Source organism: Oxyura jamaicensis, chromosome 6 (genome assembly GCF_011077185.1).
Source record: "Oxyura jamaicensis isolate SHBP4307 breed ruddy duck chromosome 6, BPBGC_Ojam_1.0, whole genome shotgun sequence".
In the NCBI taxonomy this organism is placed as follows: Eukaryota; Metazoa; Chordata; class Aves; order Anseriformes; family Anatidae; genus Oxyura; species Oxyura jamaicensis.
Window position 1 is genome coordinate 33,454,322 of NC_048898.1, and position 15,326 is coordinate 33,469,647.

At 41.0% G+C, this 15,326-nt stretch overlaps 1 protein-coding gene across 1 annotated transcript; it reads left to right on the plus strand.

The window, feature by feature from the left end:
- The first annotated feature begins 474 nt into the window (after positions 1–474).
- NPS (neuropeptide S) lies at positions 475–14,370 on the plus strand. Its single transcript, XM_035330357.1, has 4 exons — positions 475–552; positions 9,154–9,227; positions 10,444–10,525; positions 12,868–14,370. The coding sequence occupies exons 2-4, from the start codon at positions 9,196–9,198 to the stop codon at positions 13,075–13,077; spliced, it is 324 nt and encodes a 107-aa protein (XP_035186248.1). The 5' UTR covers positions 475–552; positions 9,154–9,195; the 3' UTR covers positions 13,078–14,370.
- Positions 14,371–15,326: the final 956 nt, after the last annotated feature.

The following is a 15,326-nucleotide window of genomic DNA, read 5'->3' on the forward strand; positions in this document are numbered from 1 at the left end:
AAGATATTAAGCTTGGATTTTAACTTAAGAACTGACTACACCCACAGGACAAATTAAAACACAGTGTTGTTTGTGGTCTTTTTTTTTATTGTTATTTATTTATTTTTACTGAAGGTAAGCAAGCAGTGAAATTATGTTGGATTCTTAATTTAAACTTCTGCCAGAAATATGAAGTTCTGAGCAATAGACTGTTCTTCTTTCTTGCTTTTTCTCCTCTACAATCTGCCTCATACCCCCACCATGTTTAGACATGGCAGAGTCCTGTTTTGGCATGTTGGCTTGTGGTGTTGTAATAAAATGCCATCTAACCTTATTTCCTTACTCCTCCCTGCTTGCTACTAAATCTATTTCCCCCCAAACCAGCATTTGCCAGCTCTTACTGTTTCTGCAGTAGTTTGAATTTCTTCACCATGAAGTCTGTGGGATTTTGTGTGTGATGGCATGAATATCAATTCGTGGTACTGGAAAAAACCTTGGGAAAGGGAAGTACACAACCATTTATTTATCTGTGCGTGGTTTGTGGCTACCTGACTGCTGCTGGCGCTGCCTTCTGTAAGTATTTAATGTATTCCTACTTAAAATCATTAAAATATATATATATCCAAATTTGCAAACGATGTATCTAAACCAATATTCTCAGACCTGAATAATCCACCTCCTTTCATTATAGCTTCCTTGTTTCACCTGAGCCAGCTCTTTCAGCTGTTGATTATATATCAGCAGATTTAAACTTTGTGTCCTTTCCTGCAGAATGAGATGCTTTAGCTGCAATCCACCTTTATCCTTTCAGGGAAGATTTAGTTGGTGCTGGACAAGGAAGCACTTTATACTGGGTCTAGCGCTGTGAAATTTCAGCTAATACCAGTAAAGAGTTAATTGATTTTTGCAGGTTACAGTCTAAGTTTATCCCATGTCAGGATTTTCTCCCGACACCGCTCACAGACAAGGTGATAATGTTGTATCTGAAGGCAAACATATAGAATACATTGGAGTGATCCCATGGAGTGGTTTCCCAGGCAACTGTAACATCTTCATCCACAGCAGGGTGCGGGCTTTGCCTGGCCAGCTTCCCTCCGTGCCGGGCAGCCTGCAATCAGCAGACGCTCCTGGCCAGGCCCCGTTCAGGTTAATAGCACAGATATGGCTTGGACTAGATTGGGAAATGTCCTCTTGAAGGTTTTAGGGCACTTGTGGGCCTGACATCGTCCAGCACAGCTGCTTGGGTTGGCAAGATGCTTGCAAAATGCAGCCTCACACCGAATGGGCGACAGCTTCTGTGAGCGCTGTGAGACAGCGCTCGGCCCAGAGGGGGCCTGGAGCTGCCCCTTCCCGCTGAGGAAAGTTAGTGATGCAAATCCCAAGTGGCTGAAGTTAGAAAGGTGAAAATCATAATAAATACATCTGTTATTGTGCTGCTTTCATTCTCTCAGAAAATTGGGCTGACCTCAGAAGGGTACTGGAGAGTACGAGGCCTGCACGAGCAGTGCGTGCCCTTCTTCCCAAGCCGTCCCAACCCCTGCCTGCCATGCCACCCCAGGGGTGTCAATGGGTCTATAAGAGAGGTTGTAGGTTAGGAAATAGCCCGGGGAAATCTGTTATCAGGCTCTGTGTTTCTCGTCTCTGACATTTGAAACAGAAACAGTCAGATTCTGCCGTGTGAGATCTACAGAGATGGCAAAGTAGTTTGATGTGGTTTAGGATTATGGTGTGTAATTCAGTACTGAAAACCCACACATCGACTCAGATGTGCACTGAGTAAGCAGAGTAGTGCTGAGCTGTGAATCATTCCAGGGATATGGGAATCTTCGGGTTGCACCTTTTGGCCACGTCTCTGATGCACAGTTATCAGCATTCAAGCTAGCCTAGCGTGCGTGCAGTATAGACATGCCCTAAGGCCAGAGGCTTCAACACTTCCAAAGAGCACGTGTTAAGAGACTCTGCCCTTATATCAGAACCTTGCAAAAAGTTGAATCGTGGTATTTTTAGCTCCTGTCCTGTTGGCTTAGATGATGCTGATGTTATAAAGTTTGGCAAGGCAGAGAACTGTAGGGTTATTTGCGTTTCAAGGGATCTTTTATATGTAATGTAGTCCTGCTGTTCCTGCTGTGGTAAAGAGAATGGGAACTACATGAGCTTCTCTTTCTTCATCCCTTGTTCATAACTCGTACAAGTGTGGAGCACCTCAGATCTAATGAAGTGGTGAAGGATGGCAGGTCCACATGGTGGCTGGAGCCCCATGCTGGAACCCCAGGGTGGTGGGACAGGGCTCGCTGCAGCACCAACAGAGGCAGCACCTTGTCCCCTGGGCACTGTCTCTCATCCATACTGCCGTGCTCATGTGGTTATCCAGAGGTCAGGACCGGGTGGGTAATGCACATGGTGCTTCCATGAAGTGTTAATCCAGGCGTGCTCCTTCCTGCTGTGTGTCTGAGTCCTATGACTGCCAGTTGCTTCCAGCTGTTAAAAAGAGGCTTTAAATCCCTTTGAAAGTTATACCCTGGATATCTTCACTCCTCATGGTTAGGACTTGTTCAGTCTTTATTGAAAAGCACAATACTGAAGTCCATTGGAATTTCTTTTCCTTGTACTTGTGTGATGGGATTTGGGCTTAAAAGCATGAAGTTCTACAGCTCAGATGAAAGTGGCTGTCAGCAGGCAAACCCTTTGGAAGGAAAAGATTCGCAGGTTTTTTTTGTGGACTACCTGGTTGCTTCTGACAGTCAATATATAACCATGCTGAATTGAGATGTCCTTTTCATGCCCTGCCTTCAACACTTTTTCTGCAGTGAGTAGTTAGATAATATGCAATGTCTTCTCCATAGAGAACAATCCTGATCCTCATCATTTGTGGCCTTTACTGTTCCCTGGAGAGTGAGGTTGTATTTCCTTTCCAAATGTTGGATTTTGTGTTTACGCTTGATTAAGAAGTAGCAGTTGATTACCCCTAAAGTTAGCAGCTGTGGTTAGCAGAAGCAGACCTAAAGACCCTGAAGTTAAAAGGGGAATTCACAAGGTGAAGACAGCGAGACAGATGAGGCTGATAGATTAGATACTAATGCAAGTGGTAGAAGAATAAAGGAGGCAGAAGTGACTTCTTGAGGAGTTGTGGAGTCATGTGCTAAATCATTATTAAGCATGGAGAAAGGCTTGCACAGAGCACAAAAAATCCAATTAGCTGCCACAGGTTTTCAGCAAGTAAACTGAAACTTCTGTCTTTTGGCATGTGATATTTTCAGAAGCCATTTATAAGAGGGGGAGAATAGAAGGGGCAATCAGGCTCCTTGGCAGCTTATGTTCCAACAAAACACGTCAGCTTGGGACTGACGGCATTTCAGCAACACTCGCTCTGCCCTGCTTGAGGACCTTTGCAAGCAGCAATAGTCACCAAGTGATGGTCCAGGGCTGGCATTTTGCAAGCAGGGAAGCTCCTTGCCATCAGTTGTAGAGGTACCAAGCGGTACTGATGCCTGGGATGCCACAAGCTGCCAGCTCTTAATGTTCTCCCCTCCTTCCCCTGGGTGCCACCTCGCTCGAGCAGCAGAGTAGTTAGGTTTTATTTTCCTACCAGCAATTCTGAAAGTGCAGTGTGTTCATAATATGAAGCTTGCTCTAGCACCTATTTGTTTTCAGTTTAGTAGGTCGTTACGGAGAAGACCATTCCTCTCAAAAGGCTTTTGCAGAAAAGGATGGTTCCTCAAAAGAGGCTGTAACACACTTGTTTGTTTTAGTGGCACAGACAAGTAGAAAGAAAATAACACAGACGGGTAGAAAGAAAATAGCAGTGAGTAAGAAGAGCATAAAAATCATGGAAAATGCTCTGAGTTTTTGAGAAAAGGTGTGTCTCATGTCCTACTGCTGTTCCAGATGCTGTCACTTATTCCCTAAAGGTACTTCAGGTCTCATGTCATGGCCTCAAAATAGCTTCCTACCCTTCTCCACAAATGCCAAGAGCTAATCTGCGGAGCAGCTGAGACTTCTCCATCACAAATATTGCCTGTTCTGAAGGAAAGGAGCCACTCCTGAGTTGCAAACTGGAAATTTTCTCATAATTCTGTGCTAAAGTAGAGGTAATGTTGCTTCTCTCCCATCTGACAGAAGACCAGGACTGTCTGTAGAGGAAATGAGACCACTGACAGAAGTTTTGCATCCAGCTGACCTGTTTTCCATCCTAAAGGTCCCTCTGGCTTGTGTAAAACCTGCCCAGGTGTGAGCCGTTCAGCCCTTCCTGTCCACCCAGGAGAAGGTGAGAGTCCTGGTGAGCCTTTTGGCATCCTCTGGGCTCCCTGACCTGGCAGCTGTGTCAGCCCTGCAGGCTTGTGTCCCACTTCTTGTCTCCCGACCGTAATTGTTTCACTGGGTTAACTGCACTACGATGACCAACTTTTGCCCTGTGTCACTCCCTTCTTTCCATTCCCAAGTGACATCCTGCCCATTTGGATGACACCTCAAGGACTTAGCAGAACAAGTAGCTTTGTGCTGATATTCTGTAGACCAAAATATGAATGTCTGCTTGAGCCAAAATGTTCTTTTGGCATCTTAGCATTAAATAATAATAATAATAATAAAAACTGATTGGAATATCTGAGTGAAAAAGATATCTGAGTGCAATGACATATATAAAAAATTATGGCCTTCAAAGCCACCTAACTCCTTTTCCCTATTCAGAACTATTTATACTATTTATAGTAGCTTTCCTTGATTCCTTTAAAGTTTGATCCCTTTAAAGCTTGGTCTCTTCTTAAATCACATCAGAACTTCCTACAGCCTTTTCTTCTCACTGCTGCCAAAAAAAAAAAAAAGTTACTTTTTTCTGGTCTTTCCAGGCCTTTTTCTCATTCTCGCTTCTACTTCAACGACTATTCATACTTTCTCAGATCATCGAGATCTTTGTTGCATCTGAACAGAAATTGGGTTTCGGCTTTGACAGGTGTCTTTTTAGCTCAGCAGTGACATCTTAGGCAGCAACTTCCTGCAGGATCTATTTGAGAAATTTCCGAATGCATAAATTACATTGGCATGCACAAATAAGCACAGCAAAAATGCTAATTACTGCCCATTTTCAGTTGCTGAGTCTCTCCTTAATGGGTTGAGCAAGTTTTGTCTGCTGTGCTTTTTTTTTTTTTTTTTCCTCCAGATAAATTATCAAATGACTAACATTTGGTGATGGTGCATACAGAACAGCAAGAGTTTGTTTTTTGTGTTGTTGCACTTCATGCAGATTCTTTTTCTGAAGGCATGCTAAGGTATCTGACAAAAAATGCAAGATCATTTATAAATTGGAAATATTTTTCCGCCACACATTTCTTGTAATTTCCCATAGAAAGCGTGAAGGTGGCAGCGTCAGCAGACAAGAAGGGGACATTTGTGCATTTGGGAGAGTGCTCACAAGGTGCTGTGTGCTGCCGTCTCCGAGAGGAGATGATGATTACCATTGCAGGCTCAGCTTAACATCACCGCAATTTGATGTCATTGGTAGCTCTGCCCCGTGCTGGGAAGGGGGATCGTCTGAGCCGGGTAAGGAAACTCATGCTGTCTCTGCCCACATCATCTCTGTGTACTTCAGCTGTAACCAAGAAAAGGAATATAAATATAGATGATGATTTAGACTTTAAAATATTGAAGATGGTGGCTATGACGCAGCCAAGAGTTCCTGTCTGAGGTGGGACTGAAAATGTGACTTTACAGATAATTTCTACTTCTGGCATGGGGGATCAGGCTGCAGCTTTATCCCTTTTGCTGTGACAGAGGCGTGCACAGCTCTGTTGATGCAGAATGCCCCGAAGTCGTGTGGCCAGAGGGACTCACTATCTCCATGCCCGTAAATTTTCCACCATGCTTCTTGGGTGGTCTACCACTGCTTGCTCTCTGCTTACCTCTCAAACATCTGTCTGTGCAAAGCAAGCAGACCAAGTGCTCTTAAGGAGTGGCAGTGCTGGTGCTGATCCTTGCTTTAATGCCTTTTTGATTTTCTTTTTCTCCTCATAGAAAAAACCTGTGTGTCAGAAGGTGCGTTGCTGGAGCCTTACCCACTGCTAACGTAGGCTTACGCTGACTGGACTTGCATGGAAAATTTGGTTTGCTGTCCATCCACAGCAGCCAATTCCCTGGTCAAACCCCTGAGGGCAGTTGGGGAGGCACCAGCATGTTGGGAAGTACAAGATCAGTGTTCCCACCCAGCACGGGGGGTCCTGAGACCCCCCACCTTCCACATGCTGATGCACCAACATCTGTGCACTGCCGTTGTTGGCTCTGCTCACAGTAGTTCAGTATTTGGGTCTGTGTTTTGGGTCTCTTTCTATCCCCCAGGCCTCAGCCCCATAACCCACCAGCTTGGGACAGGCTCCTTCTAGAGCACAACCGGATTCGAAGGGTTAAGGACAGTCATGGCAGGAACTGTGGAGAAACTCCCGAGTGTGGTCTGTGGAAACTTTTTAGCTCCTCTGCGGACAAGACCTGCTCAGTGGTGCAGGCGATGAGTTTGGTTGCGGCCCCTTGTGAGATGCATAGCAATGGTGAGAACACAGCAATAACAGCCAAAGGAATAAACACGCCTTCTGAATTCTGTTTTTCCTCTGCCTTTGTGTCTTGCTGGGATTTTCTATTATCACCGAGTCAGAAACAGATTTATAGCCTGTGAGTATGATTAATTTCCATTTTGCACCTTGCTATGATCTCAAAGAAAACCAGCCTGGCTCTTTGGTTTCTCGATATTCTTGAAAGCAAGAAAAACTTTGAGCTTGGAGTAAAATTTCCAAGCAGCTTTTCTCAAAAAAAGCCGGGCTCTGGTTTCACTGTGGACATCCTACAGGGGAACAAGAAGATTTAGCACCCTGCCCTTACTCAGACTGCTGTCCTACTATGGTTTTACGATGTTTGGGGTTATATTAATGGGCCATGCAGACAGTCTTTGGTGTATTCTTTCATTTTTATTATTTTGATCCCTTAGCAAAGGCATGCGATGTCAGTTTAAACACTTTAGATTTACTGCTGATGGAGAAGTATCACTTTCTAAAGCCTATAGATCTATTGACCTTATTAAGTTGTATAAGCACAATGGGCTTACCCACAGGCTCTGTGCTGTGTTTCATATGTTTTCCATATAGAAACAAAAGGAGAGCAACACAGAGATGCAATACACTGTTATTTAGTAGATCAAGTAGGAAGACAGAGGTGATTGTTGTTGGCTTTGCAGGGAAGTAGAAGATATTGCTGCTAATTTATGCTCAGAAAATGCAAATTTTGTGGTTGCTGGAAATATTTAGTATGTTTCTTAATGATTCATGTGACCTATGATATCTATCAGTGAACCTTACCTGGGGGGTAAGGCCTCAGACTGGGTCCTCTGCACGCAAAGCGGAAGACAGAAATGTCAATTGCCACTTGCTCTGTTAAACCTGATTCATCGAAACCTGAAGTGGGAATATCTTGAACGCATCTCAATTTCCACATATGCTTCATGAATGCAAATGACATGTGGTGCATTAAATTGCATCCCAAATACCTAGATAAACTCAAAGATAGAAGTTTGTGTGAGATCTTGACTCTGTCCAGAGAATGCTGCCAGTGTGTGTGTCTCGGGAGCAGACACATCCCTTGAGCCCGGTGCTGGGCTGGTAACTTCTCAATGACTCGTACTCACACAGCTGAAATCTCCATCTGCCTCATGCAAAAGAAGTTTGTGGTTACCCAGCTGGTCAGAGCCTTTGAAAATCTGTAATCTGCTCTTTTATTTTGGGGGGAAAAAAACAAATATTACTTCCCTGTCCCCTCTTAGAGACAGGTTCTAAGGACAGGAGTCTGTCTCAGGAGACTTTCATGGCTTTTAAGCAGAATCGGTAAAAGAAAGCAATCTGGAGAATTTTGCTAAAAAAGACCTTATTGTGAGCATTTCTCACATGAGCATGAATGAAATACTTTTAAACCCTCAGATTAACTATAGATTTCTTCCTGGTTCCCAGGCCAGATGTGATTAATTTTGCAATGGAGATTCGCTACCACGTGAGCACCTTTCCCTTTGCCACCCTCTGTGTGAAACATCCTTAATGAGCAAATGTGATAGGTTTTTCTCCTTCTTTCAGAAAGTCACACAAGAACTGTCTTCCCACACTGAGGTTTCAGTAACCTGCTTCTGTGCTCCATGGCCCCTAGCACTGCCTGCTGTCCAGGCCCACGTAGCCTGTGGTGGTGGTGGCCATCTCCTCGGTGTCCTCTGGGAGCTCCTGGATGGCCCCAAACAGTTGTCTGCTTGCCATCTCCTCATGCTGAAGGAACCCACGGAGACAGGCTCGGGGCACCTCTCATGTCCAAAGCTTGCGAGCTAGAAATGTGGCCCAAAACATGGGGATGTAATAAAGGTGGGCATAGGCGGTACAGACCAGGCGCCAGGAACTCAAAGAATTCATGATTTAAAATAAATAAAATACACTAAAATAAAATACACTAAAATAAAATACACTAAAATAAAATAAAATAAAATAAAATAAAATAAAATAAAATAAAATAAAATAAAATATTTTTTAAAAGCTAGTAATGCACCAAAGGTTACCCAATGGTTCTGAGGTACATCTCCATGCCGGACCTAGAAATCCTAAACTTTAATCACAAGGTTATTCTTGTCCTTCTCTTTCACAAATGTTGTGGGAAGGTTAATTTTGTATTAAAATGGAGTTAAACTAAATGCGGATACAATGAAAGGGGATGCTAAACTTTTCTAAAGCAGAATCCAACATGAAGAGCTTTTCTTTGCAGCAGAAACATGGGCTAATCCGCTTATCGGTTGGAGTTGGAGGTCCCGTATGAGTTGGGACTGGAAGTCCAATTCAAACAAAAGGATTTTCTCTCTGAATAAGAGAACGCATACTGAATATGCAGGTAGTCAAATGTTCTCTTTATGGTTTGCTTACCATGGTGTTTAAATCAGGCTAATTTCATTTTACATTTCTGTAGTAAGTCCTGAAACACTTTACCAGCAATGATAAACATGTGCTTTTAAAAATGTAAGAATCATTGGATTATGCAAACCAGTGGCATGATCAACACCTCCATATATAGTGATAATGAAAATACATTCAACCACAACCTCAGATCAAATTATGACTTTTTTTTTCTGTAAGCAGTGTTAAAGGCTCTTAAATGCCACTACATTTCTTCCAGCTCTATCTGAAGACCTTACTGCTTTGTACTTCCTAGAATTAAATGCAGCTACATCAGGAGACTGAATGTTCCAGGTAAAGTTGCCATAATTTATAAAAGCTCAGGCCTCCCTGAAGACTCTCACAGAGTTCCCATCTGGAGCCCTTGTACATTGATTTTTCAGTGTAAACACCAAAAGAAACACAACATTCAATGTTGCTGAGTCACTGGCGAGTATGTCTGTAACACTGGGTGACTGTCAAAAAAAAGATCTCTAGCATTTTCATTTGAAGGGAAAAAAAAAATTGAATTTATTTTTTTTTCAGCATTCCCTCACTTATTTAGATTAATATTCAGAGAATTTTGGGGACTCTTACTGCTTTTCCAGCACTCTGTATAAATAAACCATGGGATCCCATACAAAGCTGTGCTACTCCTAATTTTATTGCAGTAACAAACAATGCTCTCAGACACTAAACATTTGCTTGGTTGATGGAGATTAATGGAATTTTGTAATCCTACAGAAGACTTTAAGACTTTAAACTTAGCATAGTCTACTATATGTATGCAAGAGAAGAAATTAATATCCAAAGAACTTCACTTCTAAGTAAAACAGTTTAAAATTGCTAAACAGTTGAAAATTAAAAGCTAAAAATAAGCATGTAAAAAAAAAAGCTATACTTATTGCAATTTATTGTGCTAAGTATTGTAGCTGCTCTGATTATAACAACATTCTTTGAAGAATATTTCTCTTTAAGTGCACTTTTACTGTTTTTCCCTTGCAGTCAGGCTTTACAAGATCTTAATATGATGTATTGGAAGCAGTAAAAAATCTTGAAATATATTTTTGAAATCTTTAGACCTTTGACCATATTTTCTATGATGATACAGACTTAACAGTAAACCCACTTGAAAGACATTTTCATGGAACACTTTAAATGAAATCAATTGGTAGTTTCATAATGGCAACTGAATGTGTGTTCTTGCCATTTTCCCATTTAACAAGAAGAAAAGGCCAAACAAGGACCAATTAGTCATAATAAAATCAGCTTTGATGACATTTTCACTCCTGAACTCTGGTATAAAATGGTCATCTAAGAAAGAGCTGAAAGGATATGTGAGGAATTTGTTAGAATAACTGCATGTATATACATACACACTCCTGAGTAAAAAATGATCAGGTAAGTAGTTTACTTTACTTTACAGTAGTTTACTTTGTTTTTGGTGAAAATATAGTGTTTGTGTGTTTAAATGTATGTACTTTACTTGATTTTGTTTTAAATTGTATCTGATCACAGTTTGTCTTTGAAGTCTATGCAGGTTAAACCTTCTTTTCATCCTATGGATCTCAACGACACTTGTGTGCTCGGGTTACCCAATTGTCCCCTCCATGGTAAGTCGTGCTCCCTACTTACGTGAAGATTGGATGTTTCATTTCTTTTAAATATATATATATATATTTTTGGTTGGTTGGTTTATTTTTTTTACTAAATGAAAGAAGCTTTTTGTATGAAGGCTAATGAATGAATACTATCTATTTTTCCTGGAATATAGCTCATTTTGCTTTAGTTACTCATAAAATATGCAGACCTCTAAAAATAGTCATGTGAGAAATCTGTTGTGTATTTAATGTATAGAGTGGAGAACTTTTGCTGAAGTTGAAATATATTGAAAAACAAAAAAACATAATCTCCTTTTCATTTCATCTCAATTCCTTGTCAACATCCAATAGGTACCATAGCATATGTATATTTATTTCATTTGCTGAAAGGCAGCTTAAAAGTCAGTAAATATATTAGTCATTGTTATTAATAGCATATGCAGACAAATGAGAAAGTCTTATATAAAGTTATGAAAAATTATTATATAGAATCAGTAACACAACTTTGGCTGAATTATTCAAGAAAGCTGAACAGCCTATAAAACCAAAGGGAGCATGTTTGAAATAAATAACACTAATATTCCCTCGCTTTCTGATCTTGACCAGGTAGTGTGACAGACTGATGGGCAAACCAGATAATCACCATTTCAGACTTTGCCAATGTAGGATGAGATATTTTATTTCAAATGACATCCAGTATTCCTGCTTTGGACAAAGTCTCGTTTAGACACCTTGTTTCTTTACTGCTGTAAAATCAGCTCCTGGAGTCATGGTTCAGGTTTCTGGGTCTCCTCCGGTGTGTTTTGCATCATTATCTTTTCATTAAGGAGATCTCTCTTGGGCAGAAACACTGGCTACTCATGCGGCTGTTTAGTTTATGGATGTGAAGTTCCTGTTAGATTTTATCTACACATCTCCTGCTTCCTCTGTAAGTTTTACTTCTGTAAATGCTGAATCATCTCTCATTTCTGATCACAGATAGGCAGAGCTTGATCTGACTAGCCAAGTTTCTTAATGATCTCTTTATGGCAATGATATCATAGGTAAATTGAGTTGAATTATTTAATATAAATGAATACCTTGCGTGTCAAAATAGCAGTCATTTATTCAGCAGTGTAAGCTCCTGTACAGGGTGTGAGGTAGCAGCTAAAAGCTCAGAAGGGAACTTCTCTGTGTCTTTGTTTCTTGCAGACAATATTTCTTCCTGTTAGAAAGAAAGTTCTGTCTGGGTGAAATAGAAAACAAGAGTCGGTGGCAAAATAGTGTGGTTAGTGACTACTAACCCATGCATGTTTATCTGCGCCAGACTCAAGCAAGCTTTTGCTTGCAGGAAGAATAAGGAGTGAGCCTTTTATATTAACAGAACAGAAAAAAAAAGCTAAGTACTTAACAGTGTTAATAAAAGCACCAGCACACTGAATTAAAACTAATTTTAGTGAAGCTAATGGCAATTTCACCATCAGTTCCAGTGAAGGCAGGTGTTCACCCGGTGGTTTTGCACGCAGCCATTTCTCGAGAAGAAGACAGTCCGGAGAGGCTTAGGAAGGATGGCAGAGAGTACATCTCTTTTCAACAGCTAATGAACAAGCTTGTAAATCATGATACAGAAAAGGTTGCTCATAACCACGATAGACATGTCAGGAAATGTTTCAGTTTAAAATCAATGTTAATTTAAATGCAGTATGATTTTTTTTTAAATTTTAATGTTGTTTATATTTTATAATGTAAAGTGCAGTAAAAGGGCATGTACTTAAATCTGTATGGATTTTAATCCAGACTTTTTACAATTCCCATTACTAGGTTGTCGTTATTAAATTTAACTACTCCCATAGCTAGTCATAACTACTAGAAAGCTTCCTACCTCCTTTCTCTGCTTTACAGATATTTTCGTTTTCTCTTATCTGTCATTTAAGCCAAATGACTTCACACAAGTGATAACAAGATGCTGTTACATTGCTAACTGAAAAAAATCTCATTTTATGGCAATAAATATGCATGATACTCTGGGGAAAATGTGTTGCATGTCACAACAGGTCAACATCATGGGAAACAATCCATTTCATAAGGTAAACATAATTTGAACAGTATCAGTATTTTAAATCTGAAATGCATCAGTTACATTTCCTATAAAGCTATAAAAAAAATCTGATTTTGAGTACAACAGACCTTAGTAAATAGCAGCTCATACTTGTTATTCTAAACATAAACTGTTCTTGTGTTTCTTGTGTTTCTGCTTTGCTTTTTATACTGCACAAGTCCTGGCAACTACAAAAATCCATAATTTTACCTTTCCTTTTCTTTCTCTCTCTTTTTTCTTTTTTTTTTAAAAAAAAAAATATTTTTTTTTTCTTCAGAGCAGCAATCCTTTTTATTTGAGTTGCCAGCTGTATGGAAAATCTGATTACTGCCTCGTCCTGCTGAATAGCTGCTTAGCCAAGGTGGGCAGGAGCGAAGAACTGGCTCTTTTAAAGCCTTACCTGGAGATGCCTATCAATAAACGGTCCTTTCGCAATGGTGTTGGATCAGGAATTAAAAAAACTTCCTTTCGAAGAGCAAAGTCATAAACAAGTGCTCCGAACCATACTCTTGATTTCAGCATCTGATGCTTAACTTTGTGCTTAAAACCATTTTACTGCTTTTCTCTGATAAAGCTAAGAGAGACAAATGTACCCATGTCTTCATCTTGTAAACAGATGTTTATTTCAAAGAGCACAAGCCAAGTGGAGCAGATGGAATTGCTCAGAACAGGCTTTGTTTCCAAAGTTACAGTATCATAAAGTTTTGTATGGAAATGAATGTTTTCATTCAGTTAATTCCCCTTCTTTGTAAAGCGACAGATTTAATCAGCTTGCTCTTGATTAATACAAAAATAGCCCTGTGCTTTGCCTGTCAGGGTGCACGCAGCCTGCCCGCAGCACCTACAGCATTGCTACCATCACCTGCACCCGGCATCCCCGTCCCAAACCCATTTTCTTGCAGATAGCTGCCCTGCCAGCCTTAGTGCACATTTAAAGGACATCTAATTTCAGATTTCCTAAAGGTATTTGGGGCCAATGGTGAAAGACAGAATCTGGCCCTGCTTGTAACTTCTTGTTTCTTTTTAATATAGTTATTTAAAATGACTTTACAGGGATAATCTCTTGATATGTGTCATCTCATTTCCAGAAGAGTCCTGGGAAATTACTGTAAGGCAGGGTATCTGTGCAGCTCCCTTTTCCTCAATTAATTGACTTAGGTAGGCAATGCACATCTGAAATCATGAAAAACATGAAATGAGCCAAATGTGGTTTCTGCTCATCAGCTGAAGTTGTGGTGCAGTGATTAACAAGACTCTTTTTAAATTTCCTGTTAAGAATAATACTCAAAAAAAAAAAAAAAAAAAAAAGGAAAGTAATTTGATCTGAAAATATGTAAGTGCTGTGTGCAGGAAAGTTCGTCTGCTGAGTTATGAACATGCGAGTTATACCTTGTGGCTATCTCCTCCAAATGCAGTGTAACGAGCTGTAACCTTGCTTTGAAAATGTTGCAGTGTCCATGCAACGCATTTTGAATTCAAAGCTAAGATAATAAACAAGTATATGGATCCTTTCTAATATTTCCTGGTTAAATATCACGATGTAGGAGATCATTATTCAACCCAGAATGAGGTCAGGTGGCATCATCGACTCCACGCCGCTGATGGCATCCCCGTTCCATGCATGTTGCACCCCTCAGCCCATGGAGAAAGGTGACATGAGAACGGAGCAGTGTGAGCGTGGTTATGGCTTTCCTGGACAGCAGGAGATCAAGCACGCTCCTCTCTGCACACGTTCACGCTGAAATGGCTGAAGCATCGTGCTTTTAAAACCTGCTCAAACACTTCCACTCCTTTTGGGTTCTGTTGGCGTCAAGGTCACTCAGCTCTCACAGCTCTTAGTCAAGCGGCACCTAGAGACCTTTACAAGTCTGTAAGGAAAATGTTAGGTGGCAATTATTCCCATGCAATTATTCTGACTTGTGAGCTGTCTGGGTGGGAGGAAGCGCAGGTCAGCCAACACGGCGGCACTCAGGCTTTTGGATGTGGCAGGGAACCTGCCCTCCTTCATTCCTGGCTGCTGTGATTTCAGATGTGGCAGATGTTCTGCCAATGCAAGTTGCTAACTTGAAAACTCTCCAAAACAGCCCAGGAAGCAATGTTTTCATGCATTTGGCCACGTGAAAATGAAGGCTAGGTGGGCATCCTGCCCCATGAGCATGCAGCATGTGGGTAGGTGCTGCCAATCACTGTGCCTAGCACAGCTCCAGGGTCACAAGAGCAGTGTGCTTTCCTTTTCATTATTTAAGAAAAAGATGTTACTGGGATTAAATCATGCCGTTGTGCAGACACAAGGTGTGTATTTCCATCCGTGCATGTCTCTGCCTTCCGCAGCGAAGTGGCTTTTTGCTGCAGTGCAGACACCTGGGGGCTCTGGCCTGCTCCCCACAACTCCCAGCACCACCTGGCTCCTTTTTCAGGGAAAAAATAAAATAATAATAATATATATATATATATTTTTAAATCCAGATTTAGCTTTCTCTTTGGGCTTTTACATCCACTATACTAAACTTTTTTTTTTTTTCTTCTTTTTTCTTTTTTTCTGCTTAATGAAATATGTTTCTCCCTTGGTAAGATCTGATAAACTTTGCTGTCTGTAAGTCACCAAAGCTATACGTGTAGCTCTGAAAATCAACCTCTTCCATTTTGTTTACTGTGCAGGTCTACAACCAGCCCGTTTGTAGTGTTTTGGCAAATGCCTCTGAGCAGAGTATGCTCAGGAGGGACGGAGAGCCAGTA

Bases quoted from the DNA above. Each gene is read 5' to 3' on its own strand.
- NPS (XM_035330357.1), top strand. From the start codon at position 9,196: ATGCAGCTACATCAGGAGACTGAATGTTCCAG. The intron at 9,228-10,443 runs GTAAAGTTGCCA...TTGTCTTTGAAG, and splicing joins CAGGAGACTGAATGTTCCAG to TCTATGCAGGTTAAACCTTC. The intron at 10,526-12,867 runs GTAAGTCGTGCT...TTTTTTCTTCAG, and splicing joins ACCCAATTGTCCCCTCCATG to AGCAGCAATCCTTTTTATTT.